Below are 12,578 nucleotides of genomic sequence, written 5' to 3'. Positions count from 1 at the left end.
CGGCGCTGCGCTTCCCTTCAGGGTCTGAGGTATTTTTCCAAGCTTGGATCGCGCGGGGCCGGGCCTACAGCGACTGCAAGTGCCGGGGGGTGCTTTCTTCGCTCGGCTTTCCGTCGTCCCCGCACCCCGCCAATGGCGGCCGGCCCGTCCCCGCCCCCGGGAGCGGCAGCTCGGCCTCGTCCCGCCCCCCGTCGGCGGGCAGACCCCGCCCCGCGGTCTCGCCGCGCTTTAGCTGGGCGCGGACTGTTCAACCGCGGCAGTGGGAGCCGCGCCGGGCGCCGCGCCGAGCGGCTGGAGGCGGCAGCGCCGCTGTGGAGAAGCCGCCGGGCGGAGGCAAGCGCGGGGCGAGGCGGGAGACGGCGAGAGGGACGGGGCGACGGGGAGCCGGGCGGCGGCGGGCGGCGGGCAGCGGGGAGAGCAGAGCCAAAGCGCGGGGAGGGGGGAGAAGCCGCGGCCGGGCGGCGGTTAGTTCCCGCGGCGGTGGCGGGCGCGCATGCGTGAGGGACCGAGCGTGTGGGGGCGGGGCGGAGCGGGGGGGTAACGGTCCGTGGGCGGGGGGCGGCGCCGTGTCACCGTGCGGGAGGGGCCGGGCGGGGCGGGACCGCAGCGCTCCGCCTCATGCACCGCACCGAGCGGGAGTTTAAGCCGCCACGGGCGGGGGCTGAGGCGCCGGCTCCTTGTGAGCGGAGAGGAGCGAAGGAGCCGATCCCGAGTGAACAAATGTAAATACCGTCACCGAAGCCCCGTTGTCTGTCAGGGGACGAGCGCTGACTCGCCGCTCTCCGCCGTCCCGGCCGGGTAGAACGCCGGGTAGAACGCCGGGTAGAACGCCGGGTAGAACGCTGTGTAGAACGCTGTGTAGAACGCCGGGTAGAACGCCGGGTAGAACGCTGGGCCGCGCTCCCCGCGCCGTGGAAGCCGGCGGCGTTCGGGAGCGCGAGATTCGTGTGACGGGCGCGGGGCCGCGCTGCGCTGTGAGCGCCGAGGTACGAGGGGGCAGGGACCGAGCGGGGCAGCGACGTGTCCTTCAATACTGGCGGCGAAAAACGGCTCCGTGTGCAGTTGTTATCACAAATGAATGCGAGTGAGCGTGTCCCTTTTGATTCTGTTTTTATGACTGGAGCTGTTCGGGTGGTCTTAAACTGAGGGATCCCCCCGGGGCTGCTCGCAGGATGGCAGGCTGTGCGCTCCTGTGTGCGGCTGGAAGATGAGACGTCCCACGTAACCCTGTTGTGCTTGGGTTTGGTTTTTTGTTTTTCTTTTCCCCCAGTCTATTAATAGAACCTAATGCTGAAACGCTTAAATGCTCCTCGTGAGTAACTGGGCTGTGTTTGAACTGCAGACAAAGGCTGCCTGCTGAGATGATCTCTTCTCTGCTAAAGCAGTCCCAGGTGTGCTAAATATGGATTTCTTCCCTTTTTCTTTCATGCTCCTAACCAGGACGTGCCCGGTGGGACTCGTATCTCCTTTGTGGCCGTGGTTGCTAACTGCTCCATCAGCAAACGCAGGCCGTGCTATTGAGCTCTTCTCTCAGTTCTCAAAAATCCTTACAATCCCATAACTTTGGTGCAGACCAGGAGAGCTGGATAAAGTTATCTCCATGTGGCTTCTTCCTGCGGGGTAAAGCTTAAAGACGCTGCCCAAACCCAGCTCCATGGCCCCAGCCAGCTGAGGCAATGCCTGCCTGCCAGAGCAACGCTTTATTTTTGTCTGGTGATAATCAGGGGCTGGCTGAGAGGAGCCGGGGCTCACAGGATGAAAGGCACTGTGCTGCACGAAACCAGCTCTGCTGCAGGTGCCCTTCACTGGCTTTTAAGTCAACCCCCATCAGCATGAAACACAGTATTTTTGTATGCTCATGGACCTCACTTTTAGTTATTTCAGTAGATGCTGTCTGTCCCCAGTTATTTTGCTTTCTGAGACACTTACTAGAGAGGGAATAAACATTACAAGTTCATGAATCCAAAATACAGCTTGTATATGTTAATCTGAATTGCTATTTGCAGGCAGAGTAGGCTCTTGGATTTGGAAGCAGAATGAAAAGAATCTCACCCTGGTGTCCAGGAATCTCATTATTAAGAACATTCCAGGTACTTGGGATGACAAAAGTCATCCGGTTGCAACAAGGGAAGGCTGGTATACAACAGCTTTCGCAAACCCTCTAACAAATGGATGTAGAAAAGATAACAACAAAAACAGCCACAAGTCAAACCAACTCTCCTTCCAAGCAGAAATCCCCCAAAAGATTGTCTACTGTGTTGTGCAGCCCAAGTGGTTATGTTGTATAAAGAGGGGAGCCAGAAAGCGAGAGGACTATAAACAGAATCATCACTTTGCAGACTGGGGAAGGATTACCAGTCGTATTTCCAGTCATATTTCTTAGCAGAGTGCTTCTAATTGCCAGCATGAAGACACCAGTTTCAGGATTTAGACAGATCCCAGTGATGGGTAGAGAAGGTTAGAGCAGTAAAATGCCACGTGAAGATAGAAATAAGCAGAGCAGCAGTAGAAAAGCAAGGGTAGCTGCTGGATTAGGGGCTGGAAGTTATGTTTAGTGGGGAGAGAAGGCAGCAGGGTGTGGGTTGGGGCAAACTGCAATCCCAGGCTATATCCTGCTGGGTAATTAAGGCATTAGGGAGGATAAGCATAAAGGCACTTTAAACATCAGTCACTATCCTGTGCGTGTCTGGTGCTTGTTTCTCCCCTTCCCAGGTTCCTATTTTATGTCAGCTTTTCTTCTTCCAGTACACTTTAGTCTACCAAGTGAAATACGTATGACACAGGTGAAAAGCAAAACATTTGCCAGCTTTAAAATCAGAACAGCAGAAATACAAGTAGAACACAGCGGAAAAAAATCCTTGAAATAGTTTAACCGTGACAACAAAAACCTTCCAGAATAAGAACACAAGCTTTTCCTACAGACCAAAAGCTACTTGCCATCCATAGCCTTGCTTTTTTTCTTTCCCCCAGAAGATAACAGGTCTGGCTTTGGAAATGCACTTCCAATAAGGGTGGAGTGAAATTATTTTTGCTGCTTTGTGCCAAAAGGAAATAAAGTGCGTCAGCATGAAAATGGTGCCATTTCAGCGGAGCTGAGCACTGCATTCCACCATAGTTTTTCCTGTTCTTTTTTTCTTTTGCAGCTCGTACTTTGTAAAGGCTTTTTGATGTCACTGAGATGAGAGGAACACACCTGAAGTGTCTCACACAGCTTCCTTGGGGCCCAGCCACTGTGTAAAGTTGGCAAGTTAACAGATGAGGGGTTAGCTGTGGCGTTTTTCTCTTTAGAAGCATTTTTCCTTGACTTTTTAGCTGTGTTGGAGCATAGAACCTTTTGTCAGGTAGCGTATAGTTAGAATAATTAAAGCGTATAGTTGTAATTACAGAGTAAATGGATATCTAAGGGTATCTAAGAAAAGACTCACCAGTGCTGAGGCTTTCAGTCCAGATGGATGCTCACCAATGTTAAAGCTCTCCATGAAGGAACAATCTCCAGAAAGATGCTGCCTTAGTGATGGTCAGCCCTTAAATGGGATCTAGGAGAGGTGGAATCAAGCTCCACCCCTTCCAGGAGCACAGCTGGATTACCTTCACCTGTGCTCCTGCAGCTGGCCCATCGCTTGCTTGAGATAGTTAATCAGAGGTTCAGGCTGTGATCAACAGTTTCCCTTACAGGTGGATTCACCAGCACTCTTTAGTTTAATGGTAGTGATTTAATTTGAAGGTACCTCGATTTTCCTTTTCTTTTCATCTTTACCTGAAAAGAAGGGAGAAAAAGGTCCTTCAAACTAGACAAACTTAGCATGATTTGTTAATGGCATTTGTTGTGATTTAGGACATTTCAAGCTGTGCCAAAAGGGGATGGAGTCCTCAAGGGCAATGTCATTTTGTGCAGAATAGCCTCTACCTTTTCATAGGTATGAAATGGGTTTATCCACTGTAACTCCTTGTTTGCTTGGGGAGCGTTGGTCCCGTGCATAGACATGTCCTGGTTTTCCAGGGCAGCAATCTGTCATTCTTAAAGCACTGGGTCTCACTGCTAGGTAGGATGGGAGCTTTTTAGTACTCTCGTTTAGGGTTTGCATGAGGATTGCTGAATTCGGTCCCTGTGATGCTAAGTAGGCATTGCACAGAGGTGAAAACCTAACAGGTGATGTATACACAGAGCACAGGAAGGTAAGTACATCTTACAGAGAGTGCAAAGGCAGAAGCAGATCTGTGGTTCTTCTTCATTTTTGTAGTGGTCTGAGGGTTAAAGAGAACGTATTCAGACTGGTACTTGTCAGCTTCTTAGGTCAGCCTTTGATGTTTGCACCTTCAGTGTAAGAGCTGTAGTTACAAACCTTTGCACAGAGTTGTTGCTTTTCCATAGTTCCATATAGAGACATCTTGGAAACATGGGCCATATATGGGATCAGTGTTGGAAATTACTGAGGTATGATAAAGAAAAACTAGCATCCTTGGCTGCCTTGCCAGGGAGCGTAATCTATTTGTGGTCTTTAGATAATGTCCCTTTATTTGATGTCTTTGAGTAATGTTTAAATGTCGAAAGAATGAAATGCCTGACAGAGTTGTTGTGTTTGTATCATGTCATGAGTATGAGAAAATTGACACGGCCCATGTTGTTTTCAGGTTTGCTGTAAACTGCCTACCGTAGCTATAATGACACCAGCCCTCAGAGAGGCAGCAACAAAAGGTCATGGTATCCACTTGTCACCTTCTTTGTCCTCTAGAGCTATGGAGTCTGATACAACTTTGTGCATGGAAAATTCCAGAGCAGTGGAAGAGAAGATAAAAGAGGACTCCATTGCACGGATTACTTGCTCGGTCCTGGGGTTCCCCACTGCTGAGCCCAGCCTCAGGAATAATATCTTCAGCGTGCAGCATTTTGCTTCTCCGCCATCCTCCAAGCACTATCAGTCTGTCTTGTTAATGAGTACAAATTCTGCGTTTAGCAGCAAAACCGGTAAGCAGATGAAATCAGGAGAGCCTGAGTGCTCCAGGATGAGAAAAGCATTACATAATGGCGCCAACACATCGTTTGGGCAGATCAGTCATTCAGGACCTGAGCAACAGGTCAAAGGGGAAGCTTTTTCAGAGACCACATCTCCAAATTTGGCAGAAACGCAAAGACTTGTGGATTCAAATGTAACCGAATCCAGCAACGCAGAAGAAATGAGGCTCTTAAATGATAAATGGTACAAGAAGAATGGTTTTTTGGGGAGGGCTTTGGGAGTCTGCACTGAAACAATAAAAGGGGATTTATTACACCAAATTCTTCACGGGCCTTCAGAAGGGATTTTGAGCTGCACCCGGGAGGAGGTGTACGCTCGCTTACTCCAGTGTGTCACTAAGCAACAAATGGAGATCAGCCGGGCCAAAAGAACTCAGAAACGTTTACAAATGCTCCTGGCAAAGCATGTTATCAAACACTGTGATCAGCAGCTGAAGTGCTTCGTAAAACATCAGCTTCAAAGAATGAAGGTTTTACACAAACCAGCCAGGTTTTCGAGCAATAGTTCCCTCAGGTGTGCGGAAGGTTGGCCGGAAAACACTGCAGCTACTTTGGAAAGTAGTTCAAGTGCGGATGTACAGAATGGAGTTTGCGTTGCACCGGGGGAGATCCGGGGGTTTGCGCTTTCGGCTGGAGGGCTGCTGTCTCGCGTGGAAAAGGATCTGGACTCTGATGCAACGTGTAGCAGCTCAGATGAAGACTACGATGGACAGACTGTAAGAACAGCTGTGGAAGCGTAAGTGTTAAATTCCTGCTTAGACTCGTGCTTCATGCTTATAAATCAAGCTGGAGGGGTGTAGACCTGCAAATTCCTTCTTGTCTAAGTAACCTCGCTCTGTAGGTAGTCCTGAAATCAGCAGGACTGCCTGTGTGAGCTAGGTTTGGCAGGATCCAGATAGAAAGTAAGAACTTGTAACTGCACAGGGCTTAAGCAGCAGTTATGGTACTGCACTGCAGAGAATAAGATGTAGTACTGTGCTGAATCAAGTGTGCATCACATTAGCACTGTTAATTATTCAATACTTGGATTGTGCTGTAAATCACAACAGATAGTGATAGCAGTGCAGTAAATGATGCTTGTGGCTAGTACCAAACTGAATTATGGAGAATTAGTCAATGTTACAATCTTGAAATCCATTACTAGGTGATTACGAGTAAGTATAATCATCGATGCAGATGTCAAGCCATCCAGTATTTGAGGGTTGCATATTAAAAAAGTCTGTATTTTTTAAATGCTGATTTACTTAATGAGTTGTTTGAAGTTTTTGTTGTTTCTGGTATCCTTATCAAGAAGTACTAGCAAGAAACTGATATAATTAGATAACACTGCAGTTCTGTGTGTCTATTACACTGACAGTGAACCAGTCAATACAAATTATCATAGCTTTGGGAATCGGCTGTGGGTAAGACAAGTGGGCTGTAAAGCTGTTCAGGAATGACGATGGAAACACAGCCTCTACTTTTGTTATTTTTTCATTTTACTGTGCTGTCAATGCAGTATCTTCTGTTGAGAGACTGAGAAAGCATTGAAAACGCAGCTTCTTTCCCTTCTGAGCAGGTGAAGAGGAGGGAGCATCTCCGAAGGTGTGTAAAGATGACTTTATGGCAGCAGCATCTCTAGTGCTTGAAGTCAGAACCTTTTCTGTGTTTCCTTATCTCCTAACGTAGTCCCTGCTTTCAGGAGCTTTCTGAAAAGCACCAAGTGACACTAGTGTTGATGGAAAAATAAATATTAAAAAAACAAACAAACGCAAATCTTAGTCTGTTTCTTCAGTAGCACAATGTTCAGAAGTGAAGGAAACCTCGTCTTCCATTGAAACAGAGCTGTGCCATATTATGTGTTTATAGCTCCCGTTATGAAAGCTTGAGTGCAGGGTGGTTCTATCAAATCACTGCTGCCGTTTGTTCAGCTCTGTAGATCTGGAAAACAGGAGTTTTTCATTTTCTTTTGCATACTGTCAGAATGCTAAACACATTAGAGACCAACCCAAAGCATAATGTGTTGCCAACTGAGTTACCATCACCTCAAATATTTTAGTCTGCAAAAATACTCTTTTTGAAATATTCTAATGAAAGACCAGCATCTCTAGCTCTTCCCAGCACTGCAGATTGAGCATTCCTCTCCTGGTTGATATGCTTGAACTTCTGAGTAATGCCTTTGCCTCCAGGATTCTTATCTTGTGATTACATGAACTGAGCAAAGAAAAGTGATGTGAAATTCTGATGCTCAGAGGGTAGCAGATAAGCTAAAACTTGGACTGGAGCTCAGTGTGAGGGTTGTCTCTTTTCCTCTTGCCAAGGATAGTCCAGTTCCACATCCTGCCCATCCTCCAGCTTTATTTCTTCTTGTAGCCTTCAGATATCTGAAGTTATCTTTCCTCACAGGGCTTATTCAGTTTGTTTTGTTGTTCTGACATACAAGTCCGCAGAAGATTATTAAGGACACAGCAGCACCTTTGGCTTGGGAAATCCCCAGGCTGCCTGGAAGGTGAGGGAGTATTCCAGAGAAGCTTAGCTCTGTGTTGTCCTGTTGCAAGACTGTTACCTTGGCTGCTGCTAGGCGGCCAGAGGCTGACCTAGTGCAAACTCCTCTTCACTCTCCCCCTTTTTAATGTTCTCATGGTTAAAAGCAGTCAAGCAGCAGGGATGGCTTGTTGGTAGTGTGCATTAGCTAAGGTTTTGCTGTCTTGTCAGCATGACAGTCACCGTGTTTGTACTGTGCTGCTGGACCAGCGAGTGCGGAGTTAAAGCACCACCTAATTTAAGCTGAAGACACTTGTCGGTGTGCATATGTTGAGCCAGTGCCTGAATTAACTCTGCGGTGGGGATGGGCTGTCTCTCATCTGAATTTATCGCTATCTTATGCTTGGGATGGCTTTCTTTGTTCTCCACCTTTCCAAAGATTTGTCTTCCTGGCTAAAAGACTGCGCTTCCTTTGGGTGCCAAAGGTCTGTCACTGGTTCAGCTATGCAGCTGCTGAGATTTGCTTTTATTGCTGAGCTTTACCACTTTAGGATTCTTTTGATTACCTTTTGGCTGGACAAGAAAACAAAACAAAGTTAGCTTCCATTTTTATTCTTGCTAAGTGGATTTATGTTGCTTTGAAATGCTTTTCTCTCCCAGGAAATTGGTTCTTAGTGCTTTCCAGAAATAGTGTGATTATATGGTGAGAGAAGAACGCTCATTTCCTCGCTTTGTACTGTTATTTCTCATAGTGAAGACTTGCACTGATTTGGAAACGCTCCTCTTGTAACATTCTAGATGTTAAAATGTTCTGTTAATGCACTGTGAGTGGGTTCTACCTGTATCACAAAATAAAGATTGTGTTTAACTCAGGGGAATAAAGGTGCAAGTGGCTGGCCATAGCTGCATCCTTTGTAGCATGCAGCATCAGCCCAGTGTGCAAGAATGGAGGAGCTTCCCATTCATAGGTTTACCTGAGCCCAGCCTGCTTCTGTTACAGGATGGGGAAGATCTGATTCCAGCCCCAGTTTTTCATGGTGAGAAAATATCTTGGAGCTATTTTTAGTTCTTTGAACCTGTTCATTCCCATTATCCTGGACAGAGTTTTGCCCAATGAGTGTTGACATAAGCTCTTCTGAGCTGTATCTCAATGCTCTGTGACTCGAGTCAGATTGTCTTGATCCATCTATTTCAATACCCATGTTGTTCAGTTGCAAATAGCTGTTACAAGATACTTACACCATTGTTCATGCCCTGTGCCTTACACAGGTGCTGTCCTCAGAGGAGGGGAGCTGTTTTAGTTGGCAACAAACAGCGCTCTGATTACTTGAATAATTGGAAAGTCCTGTCCCATTTCTTAATCAAAACACATTTGGTTCTATGAGTCAAGGAGAGGCATTAAGGAACACTTGGCTCATTGCAGTTGTGATATCTTGCTTCTGGTGTACAGCTCAGCAACGTCTTCAGCTCATTACAGCTTTTGTGAGAGGTTTCTTTGGCAGTGCAGCGAACTTTCATAAACATTCTGTAGTATTTTCTTGTACCATTCCTTGCTTTGGGTGTGGGAAGTCCATTGAGATGCTATGTTGAGGGTATGGTGGTACTTCTTCCTGCTTTAATAAAGACAGAACTCAGGTGCCAGTCACTGTCTCTGTGTCAGGTATGATAACCAAAGTGGCTGCAGGACCCAGTGAGACATCGCAGAACAGGATGTAAGCAGTTCCCTTGGGAATTCAGAGCCTACCTCCACCACTTACAACATTGCGTCAGCTCGTTCCAGTTGGAACCGCTTGGTCTTTCATTGAGGTTCATGGAAATGAAAGATTACCTATAGAAATGTTGTCAAATGAGATGACTTTGGGGAGGATGACAGCTTCAGGTACTTTCAGCAGCACACCTCTGCTATGTAACATTTTTTTCTGGGGCAGCCTTGCATCCTTATTCCTGTATTTCTTGTGCATTCCTGATGTGCCTAAAGGTTCTGACTGTTCACAGCACACCACAAGAAAGCCAGAGGTGGTTATTTGGGAAACCTTTATAGTTGCACAGTACTGATGTACTGATCATTGGGGTTTTTTTTCCTTCCAAATGCACTGAGTGATCTTCCAAAAAAGATTTATCACTAGCGTTCTTTAAAGGCACAGCTGCTCACTCCATCAAATAGCAATGTCTGTACCTAATTGATTAGAGAGAAAAGCTTCTTACAACAGACTTTGCTGCAAAACAAGTTGCTGTCTGCCTACTTGCGAGAACTCCTGGGCCCTGCTTCCCCAAGCCAAGGAGGTTTCCCCCATCCAAATGAAACCCTTTTGCATCACTTGGTGGGATTTTTTCCTGCAGAAATATTTTCATGCTTTTCCTCTGAATTTTGAAAGACACATTTTACTGATTATCTTCCAGCAACCTCATGCCTGACGAAGTAGCACTGCTGTATTTTTCCATGCCCATGGGGTTTGTTGTGCCTGGAATCTTTTATAATGAATATGCAGAGATACGAAGGAGAAAAATAATAATAAAAAAGAAGCAAAAAAAAAAGACTTAGTCTTTTTTTTTTCTCCTTTGATTTCTAGTTGGGAAGAGAAAGATTGGAGATCTGCTTTTAGTATAAATACTTGGCAGGGAGGGGAGCAGTAAGGCGGAGAGAATAGAGGAAGGAAGAAAATATTATGACTAGTATCTCCAGTTGAGATCTGTTTGTTCTAGATTATTTTCCAGTTTTCCTAGCAGTTTTTCTCATGGCTAATTGAGCAATGGCAGTGCAGCTCTGCAGGCTTCACAACAGAAGGCACCGCTTGGGGGCTGGGGCTTTTTGCCCATCTTTGAGCCATGTTACGAGGAGAAGCTGTTCCTTTTTGCAAGATCAGGCCCTTATTTTCCACCCTGAGATATAATTTCTCTTCAAAGCTGATAAGAGAAATGAACTCAGGTTTTGGGAAGGGGAGGAAGAGAGTCTGCCAGCAATGCTGTTCTCCATTTCTCCGAAGCACAAAACCTCACCTATTTCTAGTTTTTAAGAGCTTTTTGTTTTATGAGTGAGGGAAATGTCTTACTTGCATCAAAGATTAGTGTGACAACCTTTGAATACACAAGAATTTGTAGGTGCTGATGTTGAAGAGTTTTAGGCATTGCTTTTTCATTAATTCCATTCCCTCAATTCTTGGCTCCTGTCACTTCATGAAGGAGGAGAATTGTGTACAGGGAATGAAAGAAGAGCTTGCTCTACGTTACCTTCTGTTTTCATTTGAGTGATGCATTTGTAATTTCAGAATATATCCTATCTCGCTTGCTGGAATTTCTGTAAGGTGGACTGACAACTTCTTTAGGATCACACACGCATGTACTGTTCTCTCTGTAGATATCTGATACACAACAAGGACTTGGTTTTGAGCAAGACTTCCTTCTCGCAATACCAGCGCAATGTGAATGAGGATCCTGATTTCTAACCCATAATTACATCAGTATTTCTGCAGCTGCTGAAAGCCATCTGGAAGGTTGGAAGGAAAGGCAGCAAGTTGGACAAGTTCTAACGTGCAAGAGAGCCTCAAAGCAGGGAATGGCAAGGCTTCTGAATTAAACAAGTGTTGAATGCATATGAAATAAAATCTTGGCAGTATTCTTCCAAATGACAATCTAACACACTGTCAACATAGCATAGTAGAATAGACACTCTAATAATTACACACATGTATATACTTGATAAACTTGCACACTTAATGACATGGTAGATGCTGAAGCACTTGGTGCCTGATGAGATCTGCTATTTAAGCTGGGTTTTACAACCAGCTTTTATCCTTCTGCTAAGCTGTGAAATGTGCTTGTTTTCATGGAAAGATTTGTTTACAATCAACAAGAAAGTGCGTGTGTAACATCTTGAAAAGCGAGGGCGTTATGATTGCATTGTGCAGATAACATTGATTCCTTAGGAATCTACTTCAAAGGGATACATCCGGATCCCTTGAAAGTCTGCATACATGGGCCTTGAGACAGGAAATCATTTAAGTGCTTTCCTTTTCACATGAAATAAAAAGTGTGCTTAAAGGTTTCCCAAAATAGGAGAGCTCTCCTGTAATGGGCTTTCATTCATACTGCTAAATATGGGTGAGGAATGTAACTTATGATATCAGATTTAAATATACTGACCTGTGTTCTTGGTTGTTTTATTTTCTTTTTTAATTAAAACTGCAGTAGCTGTAAATTATTTCCATCCAAACATTTTACCTGGCTGCTGTGGGCGAATGAGTTTTGTGTTTGGGAATTAATACATTTCCAATTAATAAACTTCTAATAATTGTATCTGGTGTTGAAAGTGTAAGCACAAGCATGTGTGCAGATGGATGCTTTATAACCACCTCCTCCTCCTTTCAGCCAGGGGGTGGGCAGGCTGACAATGGAATTCAGCAGAGCTCCATGCCAGGTTCCTACCAAACACCCAAACCAGGAAGGCTGTCCTGTTCAACCACACACTTATGGCTGGGTTTGACCCCCTGTCCCTGCAGTGCCTGGTACTGCATGCAGCCAAGCTGACACTTAAAACCAGGGGCACGCTGCCCCTGCCTACCTTTTCCTGAGAGTGTAGGTGCAAGTTTGGGGCCCAGCTTCAGGGGTGTCAGGGAAGCACTGATAACACTGCTTGTATGCTGTAATGTTCTACTATAGATATCTTTAAAGGCTTATATTGTAAGCTCAGTCTTACTTTATGTCAGTCGTGGGATGCAAACATAGCGCTGCTTTCTTGAGCTCTCTTTTCAAGGGCAGTTGTGTAATGCTTACAGGAGATTGTTGTTAGTCTATTGATGTGCCATTTCAAAGGCAAGAAAACCTGTTTCCAGGCAGCCCTGGTGTTCCTGAGCTGGTTTGTTTTTATTTTCGTTTTTATTTCCTTTGCATATTAGCACTGCCTGCTTCTCTGCTTTGAGCTGGTCGGAGTGAAGTTATGTGAAGGAGGCTGGAGGCAGCTGATGGAAACTGACAAACTCATTTTAGAACGTTTTGAACAAGTAGCACTTGCAGTTTTGCATTCTGCAGGGGTTTCTGTTATTGTTAAAAGGTGAAAGGGTGCTGATTGTTTTCCTTTTGCAGGTTTTGATTTTCCGAGCAGTTA

General features: G+C 45.6%; 1 protein-coding gene across 9 annotated transcripts in view; it reads left to right on the top strand.

Moving 5' to 3' along the window:
- Positions 1-97: 97 nt before the first annotated feature.
- KANSL1L (KAT8 regulatory NSL complex subunit 1 like) overlaps positions 98-12,578 on the top strand; it is a 56,983-nt gene continuing 44,502 nt past the window's right edge. For 5 of the 9 annotated variants that reach the window (XR_001556359.2, XR_001556362.2, XR_001556360.2 and 2 more), the window contains exons 1-2: positions 98-333; positions 4,633-5,750. Coding sequence is in view for 1 of the 9 variants with exons in the window: in XM_015867946.2 (XP_015723432.1) it covers positions 133-333; positions 4,633-5,750 (1,319 nt within the window). In the remaining 8 variants the exon portion in view is untranslated. The other 4 variants (XR_001556364.2, XR_001556365.2, XR_001556363.2 and 1 more) reach the window with 4 other exon arrangements.

This window comes from Coturnix japonica, chromosome 7, assembly GCF_001577835.2.
Source record: "Coturnix japonica isolate 7356 chromosome 7, Coturnix japonica 2.1, whole genome shotgun sequence".
NCBI lineage: Eukaryota > Metazoa > Chordata > Aves > Galliformes > Phasianidae > Coturnix > Coturnix japonica.
This window is presented reverse-complemented; position numbering and strand designations above follow the sequence as displayed.